Source organism: Triturus cristatus, chromosome 7 (genome assembly GCF_964204655.1).
Source record: "Triturus cristatus chromosome 7, aTriCri1.1, whole genome shotgun sequence".
Classification (NCBI taxonomy): Eukaryota; Metazoa; Chordata; class Amphibia; order Caudata; family Salamandridae; genus Triturus; species Triturus cristatus.
Window position 1 is genome coordinate 435,465,766 of NC_140590.1, and position 21,166 is coordinate 435,486,931.

At 47.2% G+C, this 21,166-nt stretch overlaps 1 protein-coding gene across 2 annotated transcripts in view; it reads right to left on the reverse strand.

Annotated features, from left to right (window-relative positions):
- The window catches only part of TMEM220 (transmembrane protein 220), a 187,253-nt gene that overhangs the window by 132,771 nt on the left and 33,316 nt on the right, over positions 1-21,166 (reverse strand). For both annotated transcript variants that reach the window (XM_085616752.1, XM_085616751.1), the window contains exon 2: positions 3,482-3,511. In XM_085616752.1, coding sequence (XP_085472878.1) covers positions 3,482-3,511 — 30 coding nt within the window. The remainder of the gene's footprint in view (positions 1-3,481; positions 3,512-21,166) is intronic.

The following is a 21,166-nucleotide window of genomic DNA, read 5'->3' on the forward strand; positions in this document are numbered from 1 at the left end:
TCTGAGATCTGCTGGTAGGGAGTTCCAGATTTTGGGGGCATTGCCCGAAAAGGAGCAAGCCAGGGCTTTTTGTATATGCCTCTTTGGGGGTATGAGAAGTAGGTTGTTTGTGCTCCTCAGGTTTCTTGCCTGGCCTGGTTTGGTGAGCTTGGCTGCCAGGTAGACTGGTTTACCGATGTGAAGGACTTTGTGGGTGAGACAAGACAGTTTTGAAATGGCAACAAGCTTCATTTGGGAGGCACTTGAGATCTTTCAAGGAGGGGTGATGTGATTGTGCCTTTTAGCTCCGGTGATCATCCTTGCTCCTGCATTTAGAGTTGTTTTCATGAGGGCTAGGTGGGATTTTCCTGTGCATGTGAGGGTAGCGTTCCCATAGTCTAGTCTGAATAGAACCAAGGCTTGCATTGCGGTTTTGAGATCAGTAGGCGGGAGAAAGGGCTTGATTTTGTTAAGAGTCTCAATTTGTAGTGGGCACTCCTTGCGGTAGTCTTAATGTGTGAGCTCACATACAGGTTAGGGTTCAATATGATTCCCAGCGATGTGGCGGAGCCAGCCAGGGTTCGGTCATAGTTTAGGGAGTCCATAGGCTTTATCCATTCTTGGACCTGGTGGGTTTGGCCGTCGTTTGGGGGATAGGAATTTCCATCTTATCTTGGTCGAGTTTTAAGTGGTTGTGTGATAGCAAGTTTTGTATTTTTGTTTGAGTATTGTTTAGATGGTGTATGTCTTCTGGGGAGGATACTTCCAGGTAGAGTTGGATGTCGTCTGCAAAGAGAGGTGGAGGGTGATGTTGGCTTGTTTGATTATGGTAGTGAGGGGCTCCATGTAGATATTAAAGAGAGTAGGTGAGAGGACCGAGCCCTGTGGAACTCATCTGGTTATAGTAGAGGTATCTGAAGTTGCATTGTTTATTTTGATTTGTTGAGAGAGGTTGTGACAAAGAGCTGTGAACCATTTCAGCATTATGCCATCCGCTCCAATCAGTTAAGGGAGTTAAGAAGACGTTTATGGTCCACCATGTCGAAGGCAGCAGATAGGTCTAGGAGGATGAGCAGGCAGCAACAGCCGGCATCCATACATTTGTGGATGTCATCTGCTATATTTAGTAAGGCTGTTTCTATGCTACAGCCCGTCCCGAAGCCTGATTGGTGAGAATCCAGGAGATGTTGTCGATGTGATGGTTTAGTTGGAGTGGGGGACATTTCTCAAGGATTTTGGCCGGGAAGGGTAGGTTTGAGATTGGCCTGAAGTTGTTGAGGTCCTCAGGGTCTAATCCTAGTTTTTTTAATAGTGGAGAGACTTTGCCATGTTTTAGGCAGTATGGCATGACCCCCGTGCTTAGGGAGCTGTTTATTATCATCGTCCTTAGGGGGGTAATGACATGATTGTGATTTATTGCCACGTAGGCCGGAAGGGGATCTGCGAAGTGGGAGGAGGGCTTGAATTCGCAATTAGTTAGAGAGGTCCATTTCTGTGAGTGGGTTAAATGCTTTCCAGCAATTAAGGGTAGAAGGGGATCCTAGGATTTGGTTGCCCTCATTTCTCTCAGGATGGGGGATCCCTACTCTGAAGTCAGGGAAGAGCAGGGTGGGATTTTTTTTATCTGTGGTGTGGAGGGTGATTACGGTACATGCTTGTGTGAGGCATTCAAGAGAGGACTCGATCATCATGATTTTCTCATCAAAGAATTTAGCGAACGTATCACCCTCGTCAGGAGCACAATAGGGATGCCCTATGCCAAACCCCAGGAGTCTTTATGGCAGGACCCTAGATAATCGTCGGCGCCCCGTTAGTCTTTCGGACAGTTGTAAGCCTGAGCAACCGGGGGCTAGCCTTTCTACGCTCCGCCCCTTAAAAGGCGGGAGTAAAGTCATGGACTGATGGCCCACGGTATTTAAGGGGGAGAATCCCCACATAAATGGTAGCACCGATTGGGTTGGCCATGCTGCAGTTTAGCTCATCAGGTGGGCGGGGCAGCTTAGGTCAGTCACAGCTGACTGCCCTTGGAATGCCCATAAGTTAACCCACCACGTTGGCATTCTCCTTGTATGAAATAAACCTGCAGCAAACAGTTTTCCAACAAACCTATTTTGGTCTGATTACTTATTACAGTGCATGCTATGTTCATATTGTGTGGGGAGGGTTGCCTATATAGGCATTAATAAATCTGTTTTAAGGAAAGAAAAGGAACAATCCCTACTCTTTCCACTGCTAAAGATTGGTGAAGAGAAGGTGTTTCTTCAAAAATTAATAATGTATTCCGTGCAAATGTATCTTATATCTATGTATGCGAAAATCTTAACGTGCCACATTTGCGAGTGTATGTTTACACACGCAAGCACTCCTTGATCGCTTCTGTGATGGCTTGGGCCCTAGGTGCTCATGCAGGTGAAATAACGGCACAGAGACATTCTTTCAGTGGCGGCTCGCAGAGGGAGTGCTGCGGGGCGGTGAGGTGGGTGGGGGAGGGGCAGGGTGGGGGGATAGTGGACTCAGACATACGACGAACAGGAGTAAAGTAAGTAACTAAATACAAGTATTTGCCTTGCGCTCGCTGCATCGCCGAGTTGGCAATGCAGCAAGCACAAGGTAAATAGTTTTATTTAATTACTTACTTTACACCTGTTGGTCGTATGTCTGAGTCCACTATCCCCCTACCCTGCCCCGGCCCCATCCCCACAGCACTCCCTCTGCAAGCCGCCGCTACATTCTTTTAGTGACTGGAACTGGATCAAGGCGCGTGCTCCCGGCCACGTGTCCCGCAACACACTACAGCTTCGACACTCACAGCTTCCCAGTGTTGGTTCTGGAATGTGGGAAATTGGCTTCAAAAATAGCAGTAACTTCATAGCAGCAGTTTTTCAAACTTCTTAGTGAACAGGGCCCAATATATACATTTTTTAAATGCATCTTAGGAATTCAAGTAACTCTGTTTTTGACAGCGTTTTTACAGCTTAATCATGTTTTGAACTTATTATATAACCTGACAGCCCTAGGAGACAGACATGAAGGCGGAAATATATTGAGATAAAGTAACATCAGCAGCCAATGTGGTATTTTTAAACATAGGCGATGGGGCTGATATCATTATAGAGACTGGTGCTTCGAAGTCACAACACTTCAGAAAGTACTTTCTTTCAATGTTAACTCCCTCCATTCATATAATGATGCAATGGCCCCATCTTGTGGAGGATACCAGAAAATGTCACATGTAGGGGATATAAATGTATTTTGCAATTTTTTCCAGGGCAGGCCATGCGCACCTGTGCATATAATTAGAGATGGCCCTGGGTGGGAAAATTATTTAAAATAGGAGCCGGAGTCAGGGAAGATGGTTTGTATTGGGGACATAGCAAACAAGGGCATACATAAAAGACCTATAAGACAGGGCTAAAATAAAAAATTAGAATAATGCGACGGTCTGCTGATTATGTTCACCCTTACTTGCAATAGTATACTGCGGTCCCCATATCATACTTACTATCCACGTGGCCGCATCTGGATCGTTTACCTGTAAAATAAAATAGAGCTGTAATTTCTACAGAAGCTAAAAATTCATTTAGCCGATAAAGATACATTCGATGTTTCGACACCTCGTCAGGGGTAGTAAGCACTATAAGATTACAATTACAATTCGTCGTTTGACACTTTTGTGGGTCGCATGAAGCAAAGAAACTTAATTGAGCGAGGAACCTTCGCAAAGGATTCAAGCACCCAGAAGTAGGGGTGGGCGGAATTTGCGTAGTCGAGCTACGCAAAGCTCTGCGAAACAGTAAAAAATCTCTGCGAGCACGCATAGGTTCCGCTAACACGCGGAATTGCTTGTTCTGCCCATTCGCAATGCTTTTTTCCTGTTCGCGAACGCCGTTTGCGTGCTCGGGGAGAAATATCTCGCAAACACGCATTTTTAAAGCGCGAACAATAAATCTTAGTCTCAGCCTAATAACATAGCGACAAATAGTTGTTCTTCACACTAATGCGTTTATACTATCACCATGGCAAAACACACCTCTGCATTCATGTGGCGTCAGAGTTTACATTGAAAGTTTGCTTTGTATTTAATGAATAAAAAGGTTAGGTTCGAGTTGTTTTCATTGGACAGTAATGAGGATTAAAAAAAACAGAACCAAACCCAAACCAAACCCCAACACGTCGTTTAGACCCCATCACACACAACATAAAAACACAGAAATATGTGCATACATTCAAATAAACCTATGCACTAAGGCTCTGTCGGTTTATTGTCATATAGTTCATTCTGAATTGCTGAGGATGCAATTTAAACTTTTATGTGCCAGATGCATCAAAGGGTTTTGCCCATTCTGTGTCTATGGGAAAATGTGTTGATGCATATGGCCCTAAGAGCCTGACAAGAGTACCAGATCATCCTCAAATATTAGAAGAGGTCATTTTGAAGGACCTATTTTTGGGGGGCTGTAGTCTGCTATTTAGTGCAGTAGGCACATCTGATAAGTAGAAAATAACCATGGAGAAAGATGGCAAACTTTGCATAAACCATTTTTACTTGGCATTCTTTAAATTATGCTGCAGTCTGCGCCCATTAGGGACCTCTCATAAAGCATTAGAATGGACTGCAATAATTAGGGACAATAGACATTTTAGGATTCCCAAACTTGCCATTTTGCTCCCTACAGTATGATGATCCATGCAATTGGATGCTGCCTTATAATCTATGAATGGAAACTATACCAACTGAACTTCTGGTTGCCTTTAGTGAGTTAGTAGACCGAACATCGGAACACTGTTCATGCCATTTTGTCTTCTCCTAAATTTGTTTGGTCTGTAGTTGTTATGTTACTTTCTTCAAATCACTCTTGGAGTTTGATTAGAAGGTGTAGTTTGTTATTAGAGTCTATGGTGATTAAAGATTGGAAAAGGCCAGTTCAACATTGTGGCAGCTGGTTTATTATGAACATTAGTAAGGTCACACCACCATTAAATTTCAAGCTTTCATTATTTGTGGAATTAGCTCAGTGACAGATAATATTTTATTTAAATACAGTGTTTTGATAATCTTGAAAACATTGTATTGTCCCCTGAAGTGGGGTTATCTTTGAATAAAGTATATATAAATTCCACCCAAGCAGACTCATCCACAGGCAGATCATGCATTTCTAAAAGTAGCTCCGATTTAATGGCCAATTGTCACTAAAAACGTTCTGATCTTCCCCTGCATTAGGGATTTTATGATGGCGCTCCATGTTCTGTCTTCCTTCATGTGTTTGAGGAGCTCCTTACTATGTTCTTTCCTTTTTTCCCCTGATTAGCGTCTTTAACTCTGGAGTTTCGTGGACACAAGTCCTTCTGATTAAGTTGTTTATGTCAAGTTTTACTATTTTTACGGCTGGAAGGATTAGTGGGTCATGAGATTTTTCTGGGTGTTCTTTATTTGCTGTTGTTAGAAGGTTTTATTATGAATTCTCCAAATCGTTTTATCTGGACACTGGCCATAGATATGGCATTTAAGACCATTTGATCGATGGATTTGTTTAACAGTACCACAGAAGCATGCAACCATCTTAGTTCTTTCACTTTATAGATGCTGAATGAATCATACTTTAGCCCCTGGCCATCCATGAAAAGATGTTCTGCCTTGAGACTAATCTTCTAAGATAACTAACTAATTAGTAAGATCAGTCTTGTGTCATTTTAATGACTTGCCGTTCTGAAAAAAAATCCTAATTTACCATAAAGTAATCAATTGTGTTGTCTCTTGAGTTGATTCTTCATTGGACCTCAAAGATTGTGCCCTCTTATCCAGCCATTTAAGGAGCAACAACACATGTTCTGGAGGGCCAGCACCAAGCCTCTCCATCTTTTATTTTTATATTTTGTTACAAACACTTATTGGTGGTATGCTTCTGCAGAGATCTTGAGGCATGTTTTATAAGGGTTTTGCCACTTTAGTGATTTTGGCAATGAAATAATCTGCACCTATAAATAAGGTCTGTATGTGGGCACGGGCCCGAAAGCTCTTCCAAAATCTCCTTTAATTCTTTCAGTACATGATTGTGCTCTTTCTTCAAGAGGTGGGATAGGCATCAAACACCAGTAGATCATTCTGGGCTCTTTTACATACTCATTTTATTTTTATGCTTTGTACATTAGATTTGCTATGTTCATGCTGGCAAATGGCCTGTTTTTTACTGGCTATTAATATTTCAAAGCCTCGTTTAGCATGACCAGTGAGAACTAGTTGAACAGGGGTATGAAATGAATAATCCTTTTTTTAAAATTTCTGGATTCACAGAATATAAGTAAAATTACTTAAAGATGGTCAACTTGTCAAAGTTTATTCATGAGCACTTCATACAGACTGGTATTTTAAAAATCCCTTTTGCATTTTTGGCCTTTATGGGTGGTGTTCAGTACTACTCGCAGCGAAATCTAATCTGTAACATCAACCTTTTGTATTTTGGTGGATTCAGTTCAACGCCTACATTCCAATGATCATTGTCGCAATAAGATCTCAAGGATGGCTGGCAGTATGTCTATTGTGAGGTCTTGAGTGGCCATTTGTTTTTATAAAAGCTTTTTTTTTTTTAATTGTCTTTATTGATTTTCAGCAATTTATACAAGTAAGTTATATCAATGGTAACATGCCCAGTATTCCCCATCTATTAGAAGAGCAGCTTTGGTGGGGCGTCTAGCCGTAGTACAAACAGTAATCTTAAACCAATATTGACATTTTATATTGCAGTTCCACATTTTTCTAATATCAATGACATAAATAATAAAATCTGTTCGGGGGGCGCTAGAGGGCGCAAAGCAAAATGGCTGCTCCTTAGAGCTGCTCTGCCGGCCGAAATAAAAATCCGCCAGATATCTTTGCCATCCCGCCTCGCACCCCGCTGCAAAGGCCAGAGGCAATACCAGCGCGACCCACAGACTGACTTGTGAGGGAGCCGCGGATCAGATCGTCGCTACAGCACGAATTACAGGCTACGAGGCTGACGGGCTCCGGACAGGCCGCTGGCAACGTGGCAACCCCGGACGTAAGGTAGGACGGGACCGGGCCTAGCAGTGAGCTTCGTGTGCTGTGGGGTGTGTGCCTGGCTTGCCCGGCTGCTCGGTGGGCGCCGCACCTCGCCTGGGGAAGCTAGCGGCCGCTCGCTGATTGCTCGTCAGGGTGATCGGGGGGCTGCGCTGCCCCCGGGTAGCTGTCTGTGTGCCCGCAACCACCGGGCCCGAGCTGGGGGCCGGGCGGCGCTCTTTGGCATGGTGGCTGGCTGCTGGGCCGATACGGGCCTGTCTCCTTCTCGTTGGGGCCGCGCTGTGTCACCGACGGTTGCTGCCCGCGCTAATTCCCAGTAGCCTACCTGTTTGGATGCACCCTGGCTGCAACATATACCCCTGCAACCGGAGGGCCCTGACAGACGACCGTTGAGCGTAATTGTCCGCGCTGCGGTCCCGACTATCTGCGTTGCTGGAGCCCCCCCCACGTCTCCATGTCACTGCTGGAAGGCCACTAGCCCTGCACCCGGTGCCTCATACAGTAGGGCGGTCAGCAAGATCACCTGTGTTCCCGCTGGAGGGGGGGGGAGGACTCACAGGGGACACCCGCCTGAGCCTGCCATCTGGAGCTTGGAGGGTCTCTCAAGGTGACCTCCAACACTGCACGGGCACTGAAGTGGGGCCTAAACTTCACCCCTGTCCTGGTCTATGAACAGCAAAGGCCTCGCCGGTGAATTCCAGCTGAAGTCTTTGGATGCAGCGATATCCTCCCATCACAGCGCTGCGAGATTGGAATTGCGGCTTTTGGGTCGTCTGCATCACCCACTATAAGTATTACTGCAGAGAATAACCTCTGTCCTGCGCCACAACGATCACACTCTGGGCTGTGCATGGTGTGGTTAGCCAGGCTAACGCCAAGGAACCCCCCCCACTGCTGGCCTACCCCCAATCACTGCTGTGAGGTGTGTTGCTTCCTGGCTGAGGCTCTGTGTGACCTGTGAAGTGTTGTTACATCAACAAGTGAACTTAGCCTGAGCCCTGCAAAAACATGGGTAAGAGTGAGCGCAACCAGCCGCGTCTCATCTTCGAGCCCCGGAAAACTGGCAGAGCCACTCCGCACACAGCATCGGACTTGGAGGCTGACTTGCCAAGTGACCATCTCACCAATATAGATAAAACTCTCCTTGCTGTGCAAGCCAGCTTGCAATCCATCGACGGAAAAATTGACCTTCTTAATCTACGCATGGACCACAGGTCGTCAAAAATGGACAAGCACGCTCAGAGGCTGGGGGAGGTGGAGACACATATTTCAGGTACTGAGGACGGTTTACAGCAGGTTGCGACTAAAGCGGCCTTCATGGAGAATGTTCTGGCTGTTATACAGGCCCGTAATGAAGACTTAGAAGCTAGATCGCGTTGTAACAACGTGCGCATTACGGGCCTTCTGGAATCTACAAACACGGGCCGCATGGAGTCCTTTGTTGAGAAACTTCTGCGCGACATCTTTGGATAGAAACATTTTTCTCAGGTTCTTATTGTAGAGCGGGCACACTGCTCCCTGGCAGCACGTCCACCACCTGGACGCTCCACCCCGCCCCATCATTGCCCGCCTTTTGAACTATAGAGATCGTGATACAGTGCTTCGCCTCACGAGGGCGAAGGGCGCCATTGTCCACGAAGGAAACACACTAGCTTTTTATCTGGACTTCACCATGGCGGTGCAAGAGGCGCGCAGGGAATATCAGCCTGCCAAGAAATTACTGCTGGCCGCGCGTATACCATATGCCATGCTCTACCCGTCGAGGCTGCGTGTGGAGATCAATGGAAAGTTTAAATTCTTCTCATGCCCAAAATCAGCATTGGACTTCGCTAAAATGGTCTCCCGCCAAAACCGCTCCCCCAGATATGTGGATAACGATGACGATACTGCACATGGTGAATCGGCAGGCGGCTTGGGCTGACCCCATATCAGATCCGCCTAGGTTGGAAGAAAGTCTGGGAGGGGTTATAAATATTACCATTGCTCACCGTTTTTTTTTATTCTTTGCTTACCTAATTTACTACCCTGTTATATATTGATTATTGCAGGGGGGCTTCCCTGTTTGTGATCCTCAGATGGTTCGGCCACCTCCTAACTACACCGGGAGGGAGTTTGTGCTCTGGTGTCCCCCTATATGGGTGTTCCCCACAAATGGTTCTTTCCCTGGTGTTGCACTTGGGACCTGTATTTGGGGTTGTTAGAAGGTTTTGGCTTGTTGTGGTTGCTAAAGTGGGTGGGAGGGTGAGGGGGGGCAAGGGAACCCTTTTGGGGTTTGTTCCTGTGGCTACCTATTGTTGCTATTCGGCTGGGTGTTGCTTATGCACACTTGTTCATATACTGGATACTGGATTCCTCTTTCCACATGAGTTACTCTTGCAATGCACAGTAAGGGTTTGACAATCTCTTGTCTCACATGGAACGTGCGGTGGCTTAATTTGCCCCAAAAAATTCGACAAGTGATAGCTCATTTAGAATGCCATAACATCAACATTGCCCTCCTACAGGAAACTCATCTTACACACCACACTGACATATCGGTTGGGGCACGCTGGGCTGGGTACCGTCTTGCCTCTTCCTACTCCTCCTATAGCCGGGGAGTTCTAATACTGGTAAAGAAAGGCCTTCCTTTCACAGCGCATCACACACATGTTGACTCTGAGGGACGGTATGCCATGGTTCATGGGACGCTGGCAGGCAAAATGCTCACCATTGTGAATTCCTACGGCCCCAACATAGATGACCCTGGCTTATTTGAGCGCCTCCTCGCGGTACTGCGCGACTGGCCAGATGCAACGATTCTTTGGGGGGGGCGATCTTAACACTCATCTGGATCCCAGTAGGGACAAGTCTAGTGGCAAGGAAGGGCATTCCCCGGGTGCAGCGCGCGTGATCACCAGTGGGATGGAGGAATTCGGGCTACTGGATATATGGCGGCACAGACATCAGGAAACACAAGAGGGCACACACATTTACACAGCACATGGCAGCTGGTCTCATCTCGACTATTGGTTGGTGGGTGAGGAGTTAGCGGGATGGGTAGAGGAGGTGGAGCATCTACCACGTACACTCTCAGATCATTGTCCTGTCCGCCTTACTCTTGCCATACCACAGCAGGATCCTCGGGCCTTCACGTGGCGCCTCCGCGCTGAGGCTCTTCTAGACCCCCTTTACTTGGAAACTATTCGGGCAGCTATTATCCGATATTTTGATCAGAACAAGGGATCCGTAGATGGCGCTGGGGTTCTGTGGGAGGGGTTTAAAGCCACCACCCGAGGTGACTGTATTAGTACATCAGCTGGTATCTTGAAAGACTTGAGGGGGCATATCACTAAAGTGGAAACCACACTGTCCAGCCTTGAACGCGATTATGAGCGCGCACCATGTGATGCAACCTTAGCATCCACTAAAGAAGCTATTCTTGAGCATGCTATATTAGCAGATGCAGATATGAGGTACATATCAAGACGCGCTGTGGCACGTTCATATGGGGAGGGTGGGAGGCCAGGGCATCACTTGGCCACCAAGATTAAACATCGTATGCACCACAACGTCATTACCATAATCACAGATGGGGCTGGGCAGGACCACTTCAGCACTGCGGATATACTGGAACAGTGCTGATAAACATACATGAACCTATACGCCTCATGGTGTGACGCAGCTGCTGGGGAACTGGAGGATTATCTGTCGCAAGTAGCCATTGCCTGGCTGTCGGACGGGCAGAGAGAATATCTCAGTCAGCCTATCACAGTGGAAGATATTCGTATGGCGATAGCCTCTCTTCCTAACAAAAAAGCACCAGGCACGGACGGCTTCCCACCTGAATTTTACAAGGCATATGCTGAGGAGCTCACCCCCTACCTGATAGAAATGTATGTGGAGGCCCATGATTCAGGTGTGCTCCCTCCTACCCTCCGAGAGGCGCTCATCATCACCTTATTAAAAAAAGACAAATCACCTGACACTTGCGATTCATATCGCCCTTTATCGCTCATAAACACAGATGCCAAAATATTGACCAAGATAATAGCTAGCGGTCTTCAGCTACTCATGCAAAATCTGGTGTTGCCTGACCAGTCTGGGTTTATACCTACGCGTTCCACCTCTCACAACCTTCGTGCTCTGCTCGCCCTCTTTCACACTCTTTCTCCTGATCTCACGGCGGCAGCTGTCATGCTTGACGCTGCCAAAGCATTTGATTACATTGAATGGGATTATCTATTCTTCATTCTCCAGCGGATGGGCTTCCCCCCCGTTTTTGTCAACTGGGTGCAACTCCTGTATGCACGTCCCTCAGCGCGAGTCCGGGTGGGTGGGCACACATCAGATCCCTTTCTCATTACCAGTGGCACCAGGCAGGGGTGCCCCCTGTCACTCCTCCTGTTTGCACTAATGTTAGAACCCTTAGCATGTCTCATAAGATAATGTCACAAACACACAGCTCTTAATCTGCACCACCGTCCCCTCATCATCTCACTATATGCGGACGACATGTTACTCTTTATCCGTGAACCTCATACACATCTGTCGTCAGTGCTGCGGGAGTACATACGCTTCGCTAGATTTTACGGGTTACACATTAACTGGTCCAAATCGGTGATACTACCTCTGACCGAAGCCACACATCTGCAGGAGCTGGAATTCCCTCTTAAATGGGCGCAGGACTCAGTAAAATATCTGGGGATCTGGGTTCATCGCGATCCCGAAAGAGTCGTACGTGAGAACATTAACCTTAGATTATAAGCACGGGGGATTTGGGGTGCCCGATCTCTATGTTTATTATTTATGTGCCCACGCACAATACGCGCATTTTTGGTTCAGTGATCACAACTTCATCCCACACGTTGCAGTGGAACACTGGGATGCGCACCCCATACCCTTATCCTCCGTTATCACACATAAGAACAGATCCGACCACCGTGCTACGTTCAACACTATTAACATGACGATCGCAGCCTGGCAGGCGTTGGGCAGGAAACTACCACTGTACTCTCAGCTACTGCCTATTGCCTATCACGAGGGCCTGTTGGTGACACACGAGAAGGGTGCCATGAAATTACTGGCTCAGGCAGGAATGGATAAAATGAAGGATCTGTACCCCAATGGTTCTTTCTTAACTCCTGCGGACACAGCTTACATTCAGCACCAGACTCTATTATTTACATTCTCGATACACAGACTTAGGATAGCAGCATGCGCCTTTTACCTAACGTTTCCCACAGAACCCCCAGACTCTATTGCATTACGTGTCTTACTTACCAGTCCCACTCGACACAAACTTGTCACTAAATTATATCGCGCCGCTGGATTGGACAGGGCCCTCCCCGTTGATAAAAGTTTGGACAAATGGAATGTATATCTTGACCCTCCAATTACACGGGATGAATGGGCGCTCTGTTGTAGCCTGACCGAAGCCCGCACATCAAACGGGAACTTACAGATTAAACATTTGTGTGTTTGCTGGGTATTTACCCTTCTATGAAAGGGGCAAGAGACAAGCTGGCACGCGTAGCACTGCTTATTGCCAAGTGGCGGGTGGCGATGATGTGGACCAGCAGACGAAGTCCCACCTCAGACTTGTGGCTTAGGGACTTGATATATTGCAGAGAGAACCTAGTCTTATACGCGGAGGAGCTGCCTGTGACCTCTCGCCTGAATGATATTTGGGAGCCCCTGCTGGTCTATTTACGCTTGGATGTACTACCACTTACCCCGGATACTGTGTCTACGTAATTTATGAACAGAGCTAAAGTATATGATGTATTCAGTTGTAACCATACGGAATCTGCCCCTGTCTTTTGTAAGATATGGCCACAGAGTTGTTGGTTGTGATGTATTTGTTGTTGTTTTTTTTGTTCTTTGACATACCTATCGTCTATATCACAGAGGTGCACTGCATGAATCTTTATGAATAAGCCACAATAACTTAAACAAGAACCTGTCCTACCTAACGCGGCCGGCCCGAAGTGGTTATAGGCGGCTTGCTGTGTACACTCCTCCCCGTCTATAACGCTTCGAAAAACAAACAATGATTTGCAATGCTGGCCCGTTCAGGGATGTAGGCATCTTGCTGTGGTCAATGGATCTTGCCTCTAATAAATGTTTTTGACAACTAAAAAAAATAAATAAAAAATAATAAATCTGTTCAAAATGGTCTGTTCATTTATGCCGTATATCTAAGATTTATAGCTAGCCGTAAGCAGTCTGGTGTGAGCTACCAGGTATATGCTTAGGGATGCTAACGGAGGAGAATCCGCGCCACATATGATTGTGTATGTAATTCCAACAATTTCGGGCCTGGTTCCTTGAATGCGATCAGTGGGCTATCGCCTTATGTACTTTGCCATTGTAACATGTTGTACTAAAGGTGCTAGGCAATGGTGTGTTTTATATTGCAGACGAGTATATTGTGCTCAATTTTGTTTCCATGATGTTAGCTAATCTCGTCATTGCATGGGATTGACTTCGTTCCAGAATGTCCTGAGTCGAGGGCACATCCATACCATTTGGGGGAATGTAGCGTCCGTAGCTAGACAGCTAGGGCAAATGTCAACAGAAATGGGGTACATGAATGCCAATCTCTGCGGTGTCAGATACGTGTGGTGAAGTAAATTAAATTGTGTGTATTTCAGCCTAAAATGAATGGATATAGTTTTAGGGTAGTTTATGCATTATTACTACAAGCCTGTGCACACGTCAACATCATCTGCAGAGCAACTGGTCTGTGTCATAAGTTTTCTCTAAGAGAACATTCAATGTTACAGAAATGTATTGAAAATAACGATGAACAAACAGGAGCATTGTTTGTTCTACTTTTAATCCTGAACGGTTGCCCAGCCAACACATGTTTCATCTGGGGAAGTACCCCAAGACCTCTTCAGGGCTTATGGCAGTGGGAATGAGATCAATGGGTCTCTCTGCCGGTTGTACTTCCGTCCCGGCTGGATAATGAGAGTGAGTATTTTCTCAACACTACGAAGGGTCCAGAATGAAGACCAAAAGGTGGAGCCAAAATAGGGGCTTCACTTTAAGCCGGCTGTACCTCCGTCCCAGCAGCAAAGAGGAAGTAAGTATTTCTTGACCATGTGAGCGGTCCAAAGTGTAGGCCGTGTGGTGAAGCCAGAGGCGAGGGCTTCCCTGGACGACAAGTAGGCTGCTTGCATCAATGTGGTGTTGCGGTGCCTGGAGATAGGCAGCGCGCCGGTGTGTAGTCCGGCTCACGTACGGGGCATCAGAACCAAACGTGGGTATCTGTGGCAGCGAGTACACTGTGTACAAACGAAGACCGCAACGTCTGGGACCGGAAGCTTATGCATTGTCTCCACTGCTTATCAGCAATGCTGATAGTCAGTGCTGTATCCCAGTATTCTCGTAGTGGTGCCAGCAGGAATGTCGAGACAGGCCTGAGGGAATTGTAAATTGCTGTGATATCCTTTTTACCTCGACCATGCGTTAATAGGGTTTGCAGTACCTGGGATGTAACGGGTTCAGTGCGCATGTTACCCCATGTCTGGAGAATTAGCTGCGTCAGAGTTGCATGCAGTAAGAATGTCCCTGGTGGTACCCCGTAATCATCCATTAGGGTCTCAAAATCACAGGCGGTAGAGTCTACAATGAAGTCTCCCCATGTATCTAGTCCTTCCGCTCGTCATGTTTCCAGTTTCGGGCGCTTGTGACAAGTATATGAATCCGGGAGTACTTGGAGAGGGAGATTTGGAGCGTATGATGCAGACTGGCCTCTAGGCAATACATGTTTCCGCCAGCAGCGTCTAGCTGCTACCATTAAGAAGTTGCCCTGTGTTTTCTACAGCAATGTTTTGGAGCCTGATAGCCATTCTATAATGCCGGGCTGTCGCACTGTAACCGCCCAGGGGTCTAACTCAGTCAGGTTACTATTTGCGAGCCACCTCACAGGCCATTGTAGCTGTGCCGCTGCGTAGTAGTGTTCGTAGTTCAGCGCTCATAGGCCCCCTTCAGATAGAGGGAGATATAGATTCTAGAGTGCCACTCTGGGTCTAAAGCCACCCTAAATCAAGGACGCCAGGAGCGACTCCAGGTCTTTGAAGAACCTATGTGGCAGCCTATAGGGAAGGGTAGAAAAAAAATATAGAAGTCGGAGGAGTAAAAGCATCTTGGAGATGGCGACTCAGCACATAGGGGATAAGGGCAAACTTAACCAAAATGGGAGAGCAGCTTGGGCTCTAGTGATCGCCCTCCCCAAGTTGCCCTCTATCAGATCTGCCTGAGAATGGTAAATTTGGACTCCCCAATATTTTAAGGTGTTGAAAGCCCAAGTGAGTGGGGTGCAGAGTAAAGTGCATCTTTGGTCTATAGACAGGGGTTTCATTCGAAATACTAAGGATTTGGACCAGTTAACCCATAGTCCAGCAGCTCCTTTAGCTCTTGCAGGTCTGTGGTCTGACTTTGCAGATAGTCTCTCTCTATGCGGATGACGCATTAATCTATGTGCCATTGCCTGTACGCTTGTATGCCCAAGTCTAAGACACGACAACGAAGCTTACACGCCAGTGGTTCCATGGCCAATGCAAAAATAATGCATGATAAAGGAAATCCCCGTCTCGTTCCGCGCTCCATTTCAAAAGACGCGACTCGTCTTGACTCTGGCCTGCAGCTTTGTGTATAGTATCTTCACCCATCACAGGAAGTTCGGGCCCATGCCGAACCTTGCCAATACTGCTATTAAGTATTGCCATCCGAAGGTATCGAATGCCTTTTCGATATCTAGGGCAGCTATCCATGGCAAGTCCGTTTTTGTTCGAACCCATTCCAGCAAATTGAAAAGTCGACGTTGATTCAGACCGGTGTTTCTCCCTGGGATGAACCCATTTGGGTCATCGTGGACCAGTATTTGTACTGCGTCCATTAATCTATTGGATAATATCTTACCCAGGATTTTGTAGTCCCAATTTAGTAGGGACAATGGGCAAAAGAGCCCATTTGGAGCGGGTGCCTGCCTGGCGTTGGTAATACTACCAGTATCACCTCTCGGGTGGAAACTCTTCCCGCTCAAATGCTTCACTATATATGGTGCATAACCGTGGAGTAAGTTGTTCTGAGTAAGCTGAATAGAATTCCGATGGCCACCCATCTGCCCCCGCAGCCCTACCTTTAGCTAATTGCTTGATAGTTTCAGATATCTCGTCTACAGATATTGGGACCTTGAGTGACGTGCATTGGGCTTGCGTTACTTGCGGGAGATTTACGTGTGACAGGAACTGCTGGATGGCCAAAGGATCCCCAGGGTTGGGAGCTTTGTAAAGAAAAATATAGTATTTATAGAAGGAGTCATTGATTGTTTCCTGCGTATTTACCAATTGGCAATAGAGGTATGTATTGCAGTAATAGGGGGTTGCGAGGTGTCGGCTTTTAATAACCACGCCAGCATCCTGCCCGCTTTGTCTACCTCAGTATGCTGCCGGGCCAAGTATTGTTTATAGTCTAAAGCACAAAGCCTGTCCAAAGTCTCCTTATATGCTAGGCAGACTTTGGTCAGTGTGGGTATAATGTGCGGATCCGGTGGGGAATGTCGTTCACAACGCTGCACCTCTGTCTCCTGTTCCAGAGTTTTGACATAAGCGCCATGCGGGATCCGTAAACTGCTTTGATGACCTGCCCCTGGAGGACAGTCATGAATGCATCCCAATCTATGCCTACAGTTGAGGCAGGCCCTGCATTCGTTTAGAAGTATAAATTGATGGATTGCGTTATAGACGTGCAAAGTGTTATATCTCTGAGTTCCTCCAAGGGGAGTCGCCAGGTCGGAATAATGGTCCTGTGTGCGCCCCACGACAGTTGCAACTGTAATGGGCTGTGGTTCGATATCGCGCAGGCTAGGTACTCCACTCTCAATTCCCTAGATATGGCGGACTCAGAGCAATATATGGCATCTATCCTTGTATGTAGATCATGAATCGTAGAAAAGTGTGAATAAGTTTGAGTTGTAGGGTGTTTGCTACGCCAGGCCTCACTTAACTTCATGTTGCTGGCCCAATCCTTCATATATTTTGCCAGGTTAATGGATTGTGCTCCCAAGAGTGGTAGGTGTGAGCGATCCAAGTCAAGGTTGTGTACGCTATTATAGTCTCCACCCCAGTATGTTGGCGCCATTGAGTCTCTAAGTAATGGCTTGCATTAGTGCTTGCAGAAACGAAGATTGTCCTGAATTTGGAGCATATAATGAGACCAGTATCATTAGGGGGAGCCAACCAGCAATCCCTCCAGGATCGCGTAGTGGCCCTGTGGGTCTACTCAGGTATGTGATATCTGTAGGGGGATCCCCGATGCTATCCATATCAGGGTACCCCCAGCATATCCCGAGTATATGGTTCCTATCACTGTGCCACTCCATCGCTTGCACAATAATGCAAGGGTTTGCGCGGTTAGATGTGTTTCCTGGATCAATGCTATTGAGATCTTATGACTGTGTAGATATTGGTAAACCCTGTGGCGTTTAACACAACCAGCTATACCCCTTACATTCCAGGTTAATAAACGGTAGTGGTTTCCTGTAATCTGCTTTGTTAGCGATTAAGTGTGAGAGAGTATGTATGCACCCAGCCTTCTCCCCATGTTGACCAAAGCATAATCCCATCGTCCAACCCATGAGTTTTATTGCGGCCAGAGTGTATGTATTGTGTGTGACATATCGGAACAAACTCTCCACCCCAGGCCGGTGTGCCAACGGGGAATAGGCCACCTGCACTAAAATGCAAGAAGACAAAACTGTAAATAACAGAAAAGTGAAGAAAGGAATAAAAATTATACTATTGAATATTTCGTAGAGAATAAACAATAAATGAGCAGAGAGTTAAAAGTAAAATGTAAGGGCGCTATATCAGCCACTTATCGTGTATGGGGGCGTAGCAGGTCTTCGTGTTCAGCTGCATAATAGCCACCATAACAGTTCGTGCCTGCGATAGCCATGGTTCGATCCTGCAGTTGTCACCCAAAGTCTAGGTCGCTGGGGTAAGTATTATTAATGTATTAATGTCAGTGTATGGATCCTTGGGTTTTACACGTAAGGTCACCCAAGCTCTTCAGCAGTTTGCGGGGTAACTGTTGGGCCTCCTTCAGACAGTGCTGCATGTTGCGAGTCCGTTAGTTGGAGTATTTGGTCCGGCGACGTGTCTGTTTCGGGCTCGGATCTTGATGGGGATGCAGAGGCACCCAGGTGTTCCGCCTGTTTGATGGCTTGTTCCCTTTCTCTCGCCACCTAGGCTTTAGTTGGGCGTTGCACTCTCCCTTTGCTGCAAGTTCTACATGTGCTAGTAGTTTTCCATGTCTGCCTGGAGTCATTCAAGGATGCGGTCAGAGCATGTGCAAAACCATTCTGATCTATCCAGGATCAGACCTCCTTAGGAGTGGAGCAAATGACAGTGTTGTCTTTGTGTCAGATGCGCAACTGGAGGCATTTTTTTAACTTCTAAGTAAGAGAATCTGTGGCATTGTACTGACAGCGTATAGTTCAGGTAAATGTGTACTGTGGCATTTTCAACGTGCCATGGATGGCGGGCCCTTGTTACTTGAAGGATGTGTTTCCTGTCACAATAATTGAACATTCTGGCGACCACAGGCCTGGGGATGCTGCCCGGATGGGGAGCTCCACCCAGTATCCTGTGCACCATTTTGACTGAGAAAAATTTGGAGAACTTGCCATTAAGGATGTCTGTGGAGAACCAGGTCTTGAGATACAGCTCTATACTTTGGCCTTAAATCCATTCCGGTAGGCCCACTATATGTATTTTGTTTCTTTGGGGTGTGCGTCATGATCTTCCACCGACTCTTTAGGTATTCCACCTCTTTTTGGAGAGATTGGATATGATCCATTGCCATAGACCCAGTGGGCCATAGTGATGCTAACGCCGATTCCGATTCCTCCACTCTGTCCTTTAATTTTTTGTGGTCTTTGTGTAAGAACCCCATTTCAACACATAGCGAGTCTATTTTGGGGCCTAAAGTGGACTTAATATCCAGTACCGCTGCCATTATCTCATAAAATCCATGCGAGTGGTCCTTATAATCTACAGGTTTCTGGACCGCTGTGTGTGTGATACCTTCGGTGTCTGTTGCCTGGGACAGTGCATCGGCAGGCTGGGATTGCGCTTTATCTGTTCTGGGCTTTCCCATTGCCGTACTTTGTGTTGGAGCGTTATGCTGTTGGTTAATAGTGTCAGGAAAAATGGTCTCCTTGATGAGCCAGAGTTATCCCTCTATTGTTGGGATGCGGACGGGCCGGCCGTGGCCAGAAGGGGTGAGTCTAGAGGGATGTAAGGCTCTTAGAGTGCAAGGATAGGTCAGAGCATACCAGTGTATTCGCATAAATGGCCCTAGGGCACTATGTCTGTTATGCTGCTGTTGGCCGGTCTTGCTGTATCGCTCTTCGTGAGGATGGCGAACTTGGAAGGGCTTGTATATCTCGACTAGCAGAGGTGCAGCAAGTCCCAATGGGCAAAGATTAAAGATATTGCGTAGGTAGTAAATCCAGACAAAGAGTTATTCAAAGGTGGCAATGTGCGATATTGCCGCAATATGGAGCGTGTTACCTTGTGGGGACGTAGGCTCTTAGTGAACTTTGTGTGGTGCCGCTGTATTGACGGGCTCTCATAGCTGATCAGCAATCCGCGGTCGCACCACCGGGCAGCTCAAGGGATCAGGGCTACATTTTAGCTTCCACAAGGTGTAATCTGCAGAGATATTGCTTGCAGAGGGTCCCACGACCAGGCCTCTAGTCCCACCAAGGACCCACCGGGACAGGTCGGTGCTGGCCAATTTTCAAATCACCCTCCACGCGTGAGATCTCCAGTCGGCACACTCCAAGGTGCACAGCAGTATGAGGTGAGCTGCCCCAAGAAAGCACCCTTTACAGACCTGTAGCTCGATCTCTCCACAGCCCTTCGCTCCCTTGCAGCTACGCCTGAAAAGCACCACGGAGTTCCTTGCGCTTAACACTGCATCCGTAGCGAGAACAACTCCCTTCTGTGCACCTCAGTGGGATGTCGGGTGGGCTCAGGAGCGGTAGGCGAAGAACTGGTAGGTCACCACCTTCTGCCCCGGATCAGGTTCCATCTGAGCTGCAAAACCTGCAGGCCCACGTACTCTGCAACCAAGGGCCCCCACGAGACCGGGGCTCCTCCGGCACGGTCAGCGTTCGTCTTTCACCACCGGCCCAGACCAAGCGGCGGGAGGGAGTTTAGCACAGCCCAGTCTCAGAGAACGCAGAGCGGACAGAGCGAAGGGTTCTCCCTATGCCGATTGCCTTCTGGCAGAAAAGAGCACGATCCCGCTCACCAGTCGCCGAGCCAGCCTCCACAGCTCAAGGCCGTCTCTCCGTTGGTAGCGTCCAGTGGGCTCAGATGTAGCCAGACTCGATCCCTGGAGGTTGCAGCAGCATCCAGGGATGTCGTGCAGCAGTCGCCGTTGTGTGGGGCAAGCTATTGCAGATATTGTACTGCATGTTTGGCGGGCCTGTTGCGGAGCTGATTACTGTACGTCCACACCCGCCGCCATCTTGACCACGCACATGTTTTTTTTAAAGCTTAAGGAAAAGTTCTACTACACTGCTCACATAAGAGGCTAGAGGACAATCCGTGGGCCAACGAATTTGAACTTTTTATTCTTTGAGAGGGGGTTGATCCTTTCTAGCTCAACTATCCTTTCAACTTACAGAGGATATAATACTGCCTCTAGTTGGTTAGAGTTAGTCCGTTGCACACTAATTAATGTGCGTTCCCTAATCAAGCACTTGTCGGAGTTCTCTGATTTCATGGATTCGCAAGCGATTGACATTGCGCTTGTAATGGAGCCCTGGGCAGATGAGTCACCTGGCCCAGATCTATCTATAGCTGTTTCGACAGGCTTTGCTATCTTTAGGCAAGATTGAGTAGGAAAGAGAGGTGGCGGTATAGCGGTGATATATCGGAGCGTCTGGAAAAGAGTTTTTGTAAATCGGAGCACTTCTAAATTCCTAGAAGCCCTGTCCTTTAAATTAATAACCAATATTTGATTAATGGTATGATTATCTATGGCCCCCCTGGGCCCAGGGCAGCATTCTTACATACTTTGAGTCAGATGCTGGATCTCATCCCACAGTCTTCCAATTTTACATTTATAGGCGATTCAAATCTGCAGTTA